General features: G+C 40.4%; 1 protein-coding gene across 1 annotated transcript; it reads left to right on the forward strand.

Annotated features, from left to right (window-relative positions):
• Positions 1-1,036: 1,036 nt before the first annotated feature.
• Positions 1,037-9,222, forward strand: LOC121675440 (sulfotransferase 6B1-like). Its single transcript, XM_042050927.1, has 6 exons — positions 1,037-1,287; positions 2,089-2,273; positions 3,327-3,453; positions 5,623-5,717; positions 6,755-6,941; positions 9,056-9,222. The coding sequence occupies exons 1-6, from the start codon at positions 1,143-1,145 to the stop codon at positions 9,172-9,174; spliced, it is 858 nt and encodes a 285-aa protein (XP_041906861.1). The 5' UTR covers positions 1,037-1,142; the 3' UTR covers positions 9,175-9,222.
• The last annotated feature ends 3,277 nt before the right edge of the window (positions 9,223-12,499 follow it).

Raw genomic sequence — 12,499 nt, forward strand, 5'->3', positions numbered from 1 at the left:
GAGTCTTTCAACAGGAAGGGTGAAGCTACTGGATTTTTGAAGAAAAGAATGTAAAAAAAGAGTGAATTACTTTGTGGCCATTGAAAGGAAAATTGAAAATACTAAACAGTCTAAAATGTTTTGGTTCATAACTATTTATTTTACTGTGATACATTCGCATTGCTTCAGGTCACATTAAACAAAAGTGGAGCTTTCTGTCTGAAAAGTATTAATGATAATTTCCACAGATTCGATTTTTTTTTCCAAAAAATACATTTGAAACCACCTTATTAATGGAGAACTGCCTCTTTCCTGCAAGTGACTTTTATTTTGATAAATCTGCATATTCTGTGGAAAGATTTCAAAGTCTTCAACCACTTCTGGTCATGAAACATGCAGGATTAAAGCCCATGTTAAATATCTATATAGTACATCTATTTAAATATCTGTTTTCAGTTTGTGACTTTTTTTTGCCTATACTCTTCTTATAGAGACATATAACATCTTAAAAAATGATTGTGCTTCTAAGTGCCTCTGTTTTCAAGATTCCTCAGGCTGAAATCAGAAAATCTTCAAAACACTGGTTCCTTAACATCACAAGATTCAAGCACTTGGAATCAATTTGCACTTTTGAATTGTCAAGCTGTTGTATATTTGATAAAATGAAACAAACAAAAAAATTAATTCGCATAAAATAAGACACTGTTTTTCTAATAATCAAAATTATTTTAAGATGCAGCTTTTCCCTTGGAAGGTAAGAATAGTTTCCAACAAAGTATAATTTACAGAATAATCTTATTAAGCGTACTTTAAGGCACCATGTAATGTTCATGCTCGCTATTTTTTTTAAAATTACATTCTGACCATTACCTCATTTCTTTATCTGGAGAGCCAATAAATGACAAATGGGATGCATTTTTCATGACTCGGCATTTCAGTTATTTATTAAGTTAGCTCTAATATTTCAGTTGCCTTTATCAACTACCTGAAAAAAAAAATCAGTATCTGATAAGGCATCGTGGTGTGTAGCAAAGTATATAAGCATGAGGTTTGTGCTGCTCAGTCTCAATTTGTCACTTTGAACCATCTGACTGAGAAGTGACTCTTAAATCCCCCTCATATCCCTGTTATCTGATTTGCAGGAACCCAAGACTTAAGCAACCATGTCCAACTCCAGCGAGGCAGAGCTCCTGCACACATTTAAGGGGATTTCCTTTACCACCAGGTCTTCTCCAGAACTTTTAAAATCCTTGGATACTTTTGATGCTAGAGAAGATGATGTCCTTCTGGTTTCCTATCCCAAATCTGGTAAGTTCTAGTTTTAAATGTTAATTGCATGAAGTCTCATGTGTGTGTTTCATGTTCTCTGCTTAAACTACTTGGGAAATGTCTGTGTGAAAGAAATAGGAAAGGATGTTTGAGTGTGTGAATATATTATTCTGTCAGTAAGTGTTCAGATTACAAGAGAGATAGGTCATTTACATTTTGATTCTGTAACTGAAAATAATCTCAGGTGTTTTCATGTTGGAAAGCAAATAAATATTCCTTACCTGTAAGCAAAATCTGCACTTGCAAGATTTTCTCAAGGACTTTCTACATTCAATTAGTCAAGAATTGTATGAAGATATTTGTGTGGCTCTTGGCTGTACATTTATTAGTTTCTTATCCTCTCTCCACCCACCTCTCTTGCACAGAGGAGCACACAGCAAGGGGGAGCTCAATCAGTACTTTCCAAATATACAGACTCAAGTTACTGTAAGGAAAGAAAACCCCAAACAAACAGGTTATTCTAAAATAAATTATAAAAACAATGTAGCCACCTCTCAGCTGACAGCAGTTTGTCTAATGAGATGGTTTTGGTACCAATATTAACACTTCTCTCAGAGTTACACTGTAATTCATCTACAGTCCGAAATTTTTTAAATGTGTATATATTTGGAGCCGATGGGATTATTTAGTCACGTAGTTTCTTGAATCTGGAGGATTAGAAATATACCTTGTTCACTAGCAAGATGTTTCCATGTGAGCAATGCATGTTTCACAGTAATAAATATTAATCCTTTTTTGTTTGGTTGTTTGTTTTGTTTTCTTAAAATTACATTTCTGTAGGGACCCACTGGCTTGCAGGAGTTATAACAAAACTTTACAATACTCAAGTTGCAATAACATCTCCCATTGAATTTGGAGACATTTCCCAACTGGAGGAGCTGAATAAACTCTCATCAAAGAGAATCATCCCAACACACTTAGACTACAACATGTTGCCTCCAAATTTTAAGAATAAGAAATGCAAGGTAAGGCAAAAATGATCTCAAAGCAGTAAAATACGTAGAAAGTCTACTAGGAATCTATTTTGTCCTCTTTATCCTTAGTAATCTTTGAATGATTTGCAGTTTTTAGAAGTGTTTTGCTGTGAATTTTGGAGACACAGCTGACCAGCTGTTGAAGGCAGCAGGAACAGAGACTTGGACTAGGGACTGGGTTCTTCTCCTGCCCCACTGCTCCCATGGGTGATTTCTACACCAGGCACCACACAGAACATCAACATCTTTCAATCAGAAATCTCCCATTAGGAATGGGGGTCTCCTCATGACCCCATTTCCTACTGTCTTAGAAAATCTTGGGTACTTATAGGCTGTTCTGGGATTAAAAGTACTCTGCCCCTCCTGCTGGAGCTTTGGGAAGAGCCCATAAAGGTATTGGGCAAACAGAGGAGAAATGAAATGTGGGATGCAGATTCAGATCACAGTTTTGAGCTCATAGAATCACAGAATCACCCAGATTGGAAGAGACCTAAAGATCATCATATTCCAACCCCCATGCCATGGGCAGGGACATTTACTAGACCAGTTCCTCCCATGCTAATGTGGGAGATCTTTAAAAAATAAGCTCTGGGTCTCAGATTTTATATTAAAAGTCAAAAATTTCAGGATCACTCAGATCCAGACTTTTGGGACAAAGCTAATTTGAATGAAAGGCCAATATTTATGTTTTACAGCTGTCCTTTGAATGTTAATTACTTAATGCTTTCATATGTGAGATATATGAGATAATATACTGACTCAAGGTTAAAGTTAATACAGACTCTTTCATAAAACATAAACATTACCCAGCTGGGTCGAACACACACCTGCCCACATGGAATTGTTTACTAATCACTATGGACTCCTCACTAAGTAGAGATAAATACATTTCTAATTTAATGGCATGGTCACTGAAGGAGGAATCATAAAGGAAAAGGTTTTGACACTGCAAACTGCCTATGACAATGCTCTATTTACACACAGAGCTTCTCTAAAATAAAGGGAGGATATTATCATTAATAACTACATTTTCTCTGTTTACAGATGATCTACATCAGCAGAAATCCAAAAGACACTGCAGTTTCCATGTTTCATTACTACAGAGATAACCCAAACCTTCCCACTGTAGACACCTGGCCTGCTTTCTTTGACTTGTTCTTAAAAGGCAATGGTAAGGATAAATGTTTTCTCCTTGCAGTTCATGTTAGTTTATTGTGCACAGAAAGAGTTAAGAAATTTGAACTGTGTGAAAACTCCTTATTGCACTCTTTATCCATATGGGGTTGGAGGGGATAAATTCTAATGCCGAGCTAAACAAGAGCAAATAACAGGATGCTCTCTTCAGCCCGGCAAGGAGTCATTCTGAGAAGCAGCTGCATCACTCCAGCACAACAGCTCTTCACAGATTTTGCTGCTCTTTGCTGCCCTGGGCGAGCAGAGCGGTGGTTGGTGACAGGGCACATGAGGTGACTGTCACCAGGCTGCAGGGACAGCTGTGACTGCAGGTCTGGTGTCTTCTCCAGGCTGGGAGACAGCCCTGGGCAGCCCAACAAAGGAGCCTGGACACATTCCTGAAGCCACACTCTCCCTGACGTGTTGTCTCAGAAATGGGGTCCAAAGACCGAGGACAAGAGGGAGATTTTTTAGGAGTGGTGGGATGGCAGCTGGCAACAGGACCTTGTTCATGTTGGGCACTCCCATTTTTAGTGTTTTATTACTCCTTTGAGGACATGTGTCACCACAGTGATGATAACAGCAATAATGACTGATCAGCTTGAAAACTGAAAGAAAAGTGCTACTGCAGTCATCATGGGCTCACAGCAGAGCTCCAGAAGTCGATTTGTTTACTGCTTCCTCCAAGCTTTGGCTCACGTCTGGTGTTCTGAGTTCAGAGCAGCCCTGGCACATGCTCCAGTGATTTGCAGGATCTTGGCTTGTTTAGCACCAACTCTGAACATACAGTAGTGAAAAAAAGGAAAGAGGATTCTGTTCAAGGCCAGGTTGGATGGGGCTCTGTTGGAACTAAATGATCTTTAAGGTCCCTTCCACTCTGAACCATTCTGTGTTTCAATGATTAAATTTTAAAAGCATCTCCTATTTACCTGTAAATTATTAGCCACCTTCTATTTTCCAAGTGCTTATGTGTGGCATGAATAGATAACCATGTAGGTTACAACAGAAATGTAGGTAAGAGGTGATGTGGAGGGAAAGGTGGTAAATTTTACTCCTGGTAGAAACATTTCAAGGTTGTGCTGCTTGATCCAAATCCTGCAGTACTCTTGCAGAGTTAATATCAGTCCAAAACAAGGGCCAGGACACACAGGGACAACTGTAATGAATTCCCTGGAGTCTCCAAGGCTTTCCTGAAGTCACCAGGACTGTCCTACCACTGGCCACATCCCCAGAGTTGCTGGCCAGGGGAGCAGGGTTTAATTGCACACTGTGGAGCCTTACACATGCCTTGCACTTAGAAACTGCTTTATGTGCTGGAGAGGGCTACAGATTGGAGCATCCAGCTTAATTATAGCTATTAATTATAATTCATACTTAATTGTAACTCACAGTTTGTGACCAAAATGATGCCCATTACAAGATAGTAATATGCTGGTGGTGGTGGTTATAAAGCAAAGTCACAGCTTTGGAGAATGCTGGCTGAGCTTGCTCTGCTCAGGCCTCTTCTCATTGCCCTGCAAGAGGTTTTCATCTTGCCTTTGAGATGGAGAGGTCAGAATTTTGGTTTTTAAAAGAGAGCTGAAATCCAGCTGTGTTCCCATGGTTCAACAAATGGTACATTCAGACAAAACAGATCAGCTACAAACCCCTTTATCTGTGTCACTGGCTGGATGAGGCTTTTGCATAAGTTCTTTATGTAATTCTTCTTCAGCATTTAAAAATTATACAGATTCCCTTCTGCTGGGATGAAAGAGAGGTAACAACAGTGTGCTCCGTTTACCGGACTGCTCATTTCACCTCCTGCTGAGGTGATCCTATCTCTGGGACACGTCTCAGACATGCAGTCATCTGTGAGATGTTCAGATCTTGTTAGGCCAGTGCATTTTCCTTCATTATTGGCCTTTCCTTAGATCTGGAGCCTCTTTCCACTACAGAATCATATCTCAGCATAGTATCTGGTATGAAAACAAATTCCAAGAAGAATGGAAACCTCTTTGGATGTTACTTTTATAAGTTTGAGTCACTTGACACAAAGAACTGCCTCTGTTTTAGAGGAATACATGGTACATATTACAAAAGGATCATTCACCTAAATGAGTGAGATACCATCACAGTTCCTTATGACTGAAGTTTATCTGAATCTCTTTTACATGGGTTTTCCTTTCAGTTGTCTGTGGATCCTGGTTTGATCATTTCCTAAGCTGGGAAGAACATGAAGATGAAAAAAACATTCTCTTTTTGTTCTATGAAGACATGAAGAAGGTAAATATGCTCTCAGGAGGGATTACTTGTAAATTAGCATCCTTAAAACATCAAAGAGGAAGTTATAATGAAAAAGGAGAAAGAAGGAAAAAGAGAATATATATCTTTGGACATATTTTATATTTGCATAGAATTCTATATTAGTGAAGTAATTCTGATGGCACAACTTACAGAAATATTAAATCCTGTGAGAGTTGCATTTCTTAGATGCAGGAATGGGACTCACACAATTTTCCTCAGGCTCAGGAAGAACTTCAAGTTCTTCTTTTTTTGTCCTATGGAAAGACCAACCAAGGACATCCACTGAGGGCCACACATTAATTGCCATGCCTGACATTTCAGGTGAAATTTTCCAAAAGTGATGTAAGACAACTGAACTACTCATGTTTGGGTCTTGTGTTCCCAATAAAAAAGAAAATCAGAGGCTGGAGGGGTAGGGAAACAATTTTGATGGAAGAAAAATATCATGCAGACAATTTGCTATTCTTAAAAAAGAAAAAGTAAAATATCAACATACCTTAGCTTTCAGAGAATGAATTTTTAGGTGAATAGAAAACACTTTCTAGTGTCTCCATGAAAATAGGTTTTTTCATTTTTTGGGGGAAAAAAATTCCACTACTAGGAATAAAACCAAGCCGTTTTGGATGCTGAGTCACTTGTGAGATCTCTAGATATAGAACCTCCAGTGAAATAAACTACTTACACAGGAAGCTGGGCTTCGAGTATTCCTCTATTTCCAGTGAAGTAATTCTGAGAGACAGGAGAACATTTTACCTGAACTGGGAGATAAAATTGACGATGTGACTGTATGTGATATGACATATTCTGTATTTATTCATTTCTGTGAGTACAGCTAAGAGGGGAAGCAGGTTTACTGCACCTGTCATCTGCACACTCCAATGACATATTTAGCTTTGCCTGAAAGCAAATAAACGTGTGACAAGCTCATTATGTAATAAAAGGGATCCTTTTCAAATCAGCTAGAAGTCTGATAATCCGCCCAGAAACAGAAACACTGTCTTTTTCTTACACCTCAGGATCTCCCTAAGGTTGTAAAGAAAATCACTTTGTTCCTGAGTTTAAACGTCAGTGACAGCGACATCCAAGACATCTGCAAGAAGTCTTCGTTCTCAGAGATGAAGAATGACACAGAAAAGGAGAACAGCGATCCCACTCACACCGTGTGTGCTCTGACATCCAACAGGAAGCTGATCTTCCGAAAAGGTAAATTCCTGTGTGCCTAACCCAGCAGAAGGAGTGGGAATGCAGACAGAGGCTGCAATGCAGGTCTTTCCTGGAGTCTTGGGGTCAGCTCTGGGAAGCAGTGACAGGATTCTTCAATCTGAAGCCCTCTTAAAAATCACTTCCTAAGTTCACTGGCTGCAAATTCAGACTTGTACTAGAGAAGCACAGAAGGGTCTGAACTACAGCCTGACTCATACTGCTCCGTGGGAGCTGCTGAGCCAAAACGAAAGGTTCACCCAGCATTACTCTTTATCTGTCTTTTTTTCATCTAAAAGTTGGCCACCTCAGTGTTTTACAACATGTCTCTCTGATATCACCCACCAAGGTCACTTACTTGACTAGAATAAAAAAGAGCCAGACACATTCCTTCTGAATGAGACTGCTCTTATCACCCCTTATCTTACTGAAATATTCCTGGGGAAGGAATATGCTGACAACAACAACAAAAGAATGGTCATAGGTAACTTCCAGACCCTGGAAAATCTTCCACAGTGCTTAGCTCAGATGTGATTTTAAAATACCTGCAGGAGCTGTTTTCTTGCTTCTGGCATTTCAGAAGCTTCCACAGTTTTGGATAACAAGCAGATCAAACCCCTTGTTTTTACATGGATTTTTATTATCTTGATTTAGTTAATTTTTGAACAATAATTGGCAGTTTAAAACTAAGAGTTGTTTCAATTAATAAACAGAGAAATGGTAGCTTCTGTTAATTCACGATGGTTTTACCAGTCGGCAGAAACAAATGACAGCATACAGTCTGCCAATAAAAAAGAAACAAAAAAATGAGATGCATTTTTCTAAGTCAGTGAACTTTGACAAAGATATGATGAAAATTTTGAAAAATCCCAACAGTTTCACTTACAAGTAGTTCCTATGCAAATCCCAGACATTTAGCTAGTTTCAGCCACTTTACAGAAGATTTATATGAATATATTATGCTTCAGGCTCTCTTTTCCTGTCCTTTCTGTCTGAATGCTATTTTAGTCAGAAAATGGGATGACTATTTTAGTCAGGTTTGGGATGCAGGGTCTTTAGAGCATCCACATGAGGGGAAACTGTAAGCATTGTCTCATAAAAATGTGTCAGTTTAAATAACAATTTCCTTTTTGCTTGAACTGGGTAACATTGAAACACTCTTCTGATCACCAGTGTCCATGGCCACCCAAAAGTACTTAACTGCCCTCTTAAGTAGCTGGACATCTCATCCATAAAAATTCCTAGAGATTAGGAGCAGGTGTGAGGGTGGGATTTATCCATCAGGCCATTCTGGGCTCCTTTTCTAGGAATCTTCTTTTGCCAGTGGCTTTTCAGCTTCCACTCATTTAATAAGTTTAGACGGTGACTACGATCACCTGTAAAGGTCCCATCCAACCCAAACTGGTTTATGAATCTATGATTTTTTAGACTATTTACAAGACCATGTAGTAAAGACACTCTTGACAAGAGCCTGGAGTGACAGGGCAAGGGGCAATGGCTTCACACTGACAGAGAGCAGGTTTAGGTTGAATGTGAGGAAGAAATTTGTTCCCTATAAGGGTGGTGAGGCCCTGGCACAGGTTGCCCAGAGAAGCTGTGGCTGCCCCTGGATCCCTGGCAGTGTCCAAGGCCAGGCTGGACGGGGCTCTGAGCAAGCTGGGATAGTGGAAGGTGTCCCTGCCCATGGCAGGGGGTTGAACTGGATGATCTTTAAGGTCCTTTCCAACCCAAACCATTCTGTAATTCTATAATTCCTCTACTGACTGTGAAAAAACTCAGGCAGAGACCTTTACCTACATTCAACTAAGGCATGGCAAGATGTCCCTCTGCCCAGATGACCAGGAGCTCTAATTCCACCTTGGAAAGCTGCTGCTCTTCCACCACTTGTGTTGCTGGCACTAATCAACTCTGAGGATGGGGGTTTATCAGCCTGTATGGATGATGATCCAGATCCTTCTACCAGAGTTTCACCAGAACAATTGTGATCTTGACCTACCACAGTGACTGTGGTTAAGAATATATTAATATCTGTGCCAACTGCAACATTAACAAAATCAGGCTGTTTTTAAATCACTTTCTGCTCCACATATTGCTCACTTCTGTTCCTGCTTTCCTAGGTGCTGTTGGTGATTGGAAGAACTACTTCACTCCAAAGCAGAATATTAGGTTTCAGGAGGTATTTAATGAGAAAATGAAACTCAGCAAGATGGCAGACAGTTTCATCTATGAATTTTGAGTCCACGTGAAGAACCATATCAAGTTATCAACAAATATACACAAACCAGTTGGGGTGAAGCTCTGAATGGGTGCTCCATTCACTTTATAATGCTTCCAATAGGAAGGATTGTAAACATGGAGTTTCTGAGAACAGGAAAGTTCTGACACAATGCAGAGCTAACTCAGTTCTCAAAGGGCAGTTGTAGATGGTTTCACAGAGTCAGCTGTTTGACAACCAAATCTACTTCATCATTTATTTATTGTTTTTGCTCCAAGGGGATATGAACAGACTCAGTAGACCTGAATTAGGAATTTTACCCAAGATAATATGAAGAGAAGAGCAAAAAACAAACTTCTAAGAAACTGAATATATAAGAAATCTAAAAACACATAATAAGAAAATTATCAAAAATTTGACCCCAGACTTGCTCTTTCTGTGATACACCATGATTTGGAAGTGCCTATCTTATTGGACATTGTGATTGATAATTAAGTTGAAAACTGCAGCATTTGAAGATCTGAAGTCTGTTTACAAAAATGTTTCTTTTGTTTTCTTTTCTTTTTTTAACAGTATGTAGTTCTCTGATGTAACTTATTTCTGGGTTAGGTACCAGAGAGTCTTTGTGTTTTAAATGCAACTGATAAAAATTCAAATAAATTTCAGCACCACATGTTGGGCAACCATAAATGTGTTTCCTTTCCATTTGATTTTCTTCCTGCAAAATGCCTGTTCCCAGTGTTTTGATGAGACCTATTTTACTTCCCACTCCTTGTGCAACAGAACCAAACCACGACTCAGAGACAGCTTAATCTGAACACTTATTTATTCCCTCTGCCCTGGTAAGACAGATTTTCCAAGAATCAGCTGTCTGTGTCCACATCCCAGGGACTGTTCCACCCAACTACACCATTCCAAGGCAGAACAATCATAACAAAAGCTGACTGAAAAGAAACTCGTGCAGACAAGCACCATGACTCTGCTTTGACTCCTGTGTGTGAGGGATGCTCCTCCTCTGGGTGGGTTGTTTCTGAATAGCTGAGGTAGGGCCTTGTTTCATCAACACTGATCTCTTTCCAGCCACACACTTCACACTTGCCAGGCAGCCCTTTCATTTCATACCTGGTTTGTGCAAGCTGGCATCAACATGTACTGATTTTGCACCTGCACAAACCACACAGAAGTTATGGTGCTGAGAAGAGTGAGAGAAAAGCCTGTGTGCAGTCCTTTGTCATTTACCAATTCAACACGGCTGGAGGGAGATGATGCCCTGCTCTATGCAAATGACCCATTTGATGTGTGACTTTGTTCTTCTGACATTAAAATCACTCACTCTCCCCCCAGAATGCCACTGCTGCCCTCCTTTCAGGTGTCATTCTTCCACTATTAATAAGTGCCAAGAGATCAGCTAATGAAAATGCTTGAACATTTTACTTAGAGACTTATTGTCTTCTGGCCCTTTGAGTATGGAAAAAAAGCCAGAGGGTCCTTGGGGAAATGAGGTTTGCAAGGGAGTTTAGCTGCACTAAGACTGCTGTAAGCAGCTTTTGCATCACACATTGTATGCACACACATAAAGCACCATTTACATCAACATCATATTCACAACGTGGAACTGTGTGTGAAGGGACAGGATGAGGACTTGTCTTGTGGATCAAGGTAAGCTTGGTAAATTATTTAAACCTACCCATCAGCCAGGGAGGTAACAGTGTGTTGCTCAAAAAGCAGTTAGTTCCCTAGCTACTTCGGGGAGGTGAGGAATTAATCAGTTTACAGCATTGCCTACTGGCTGAATTAAGGATTTACCTAGATTACAATTAAAAAAAAAAAGGTACAGCAGGACTTAATCAGCAGGTGAATGAAACAGAGCTAGGCCATGTGTCTCTGTGCTGTCCAAGCTCTGACACCAATGACAGCAGCCTAATTGAAGCAGCCCAAACTTGAGTTCCCTTGCTCCTCAGCAGGGGCAGCAGTACAGAGGCACTGCAAGGCACAGATCCAGTTTGTTCTCCACATTGCCGTGCACTGCCTGCAGCTTTATCCCCAAATCCCCTGAAACCTCTTGACTTCCATTATAAATCAAATGTGTGCTTTCTTTGAACAAAGTGCTCCAAGAGTTGATATACTCATGTGGCGAGTCAGGACTAGGGCTTGTTTGCAAGTTATCAGAACTACTGCCCATAAGATCTGTTCAGACTCCAGGAGCAGACAAGTGTAGCTCCAGGTCCTTTAAGAGGCAGCATTCAGAGAACGGAATTAATCCAAAGGTAGATCATGATAAATATATTCAGGAAAACTTGAAGTTCATTAAGTGAAATGAATGGGAGTGTTTTATATTTGTCTAAATTGGGTAAAAGGCTATGAGGTGAATGAGGAGTGGCTGAGGGCACTTGGGTCTGTTCAGCTGGAGGAGAGAGACTCACTGCAGTCCACAACTTCCTCACGAAGAGGAACAGGAGGGGGAGGCACTGATCTCTGTTCTGTGGTGACCAGGGACAGGACTCCGGGAACAGCTGGAGCTGTGTCAGGGAGATTTAGGTTGGATATCAGGAAAAGGTTCTTCCCCAGAGGGTGCTGGGGCACTGAACAGGCTCCCCCAGGGAATGGGCACGGCCCCAAGGCTGCCAGAGCTCCAGGAGCTTTTGGACAATGCTCTCAGGGATGCACAGGGTGGGATTGTTGGAGTGTCTGTGCAAGGCCAGGAGTTGGACTCCTGATTCCAATGGGTCCCTTCTAACTCAGCTTATTCTGTGATTCTGTGATACTTCATCCCATTTTCAAGCTTCTTAGACCAAGCTTTATCTAATGAATAGAAACGCTTCTGCTGGGCCTCACTGCTCAGAAGGATCAGTGAGTGGTGACTGACCCCAGCTTGAGCCTGAACTGCTGTGGACAGTGTAACCAGGAAAGAAAAGGTGGGACAGTAAAAACAAAATCCAACATGGACTGTACTAGCCATGAACAGGTGTGCAACTATACCCTCAGTTAAAAGTTACATCCCAGGAGATGGACATACATGGACTATCTCCATGTTTAATACAAGAGTAGCCCTAACTAGTCCAGGTATACTTCAATTTAGGCCAGAAACTTGTCTGCAAAGCATGTGAAAAATCAGGAAGAACATGTGCTATTTTCCAAACATTCTCTCAATCTCTGAGTACATTTTGGCCAAGAACTTTCCCAGCAATTTACTGTGAGTATCTCTGACTACAGATATTAATGACCACTGATTAGGTAAGAGTCCCTGTACTCTTACATAATTCTGCATGCACTTTTGCCCTATTTTCCATGCGTTTTTAAGATTAGATTACTCCTATTGATAATAGTAATGCCATGTCCTGCTTCT

The sequence above is a fragment of the Corvus kubaryi genome, unplaced genomic scaffold (assembly GCF_017639235.1).
Source record: "Corvus kubaryi isolate FWS band 111438036 unplaced genomic scaffold, C.kubaryi_AGA036_p1.0 74, whole genome shotgun sequence".
Taxonomy (NCBI): domain Eukaryota; kingdom Metazoa; phylum Chordata; class Aves; order Passeriformes; family Corvidae; genus Corvus; species Corvus kubaryi.

Excerpts from the sequence above, each read along its gene's own strand:
- LOC121675440 (XM_042050927.1), top strand. The coding sequence starts at position 1,143 with ATGTCCAACTCCAGCGAGGCAGAGCTCCTGCACACATTTAAGGGGATT. Across the intron at positions 1,288-2,088 it reads GGTTTCCTATCCCAAATCTG|GGACCCACTGGCTTGCAGGA; the intron begins GTAAGTTCTAGT and ends ACATTTCTGTAG. Across the intron at positions 6,942-9,055 it reads GAAGCTGATCTTCCGAAAAG|GTGCTGTTGGTGATTGGAAG; the intron begins GTAAATTCCTGT and ends CTGCTTTCCTAG.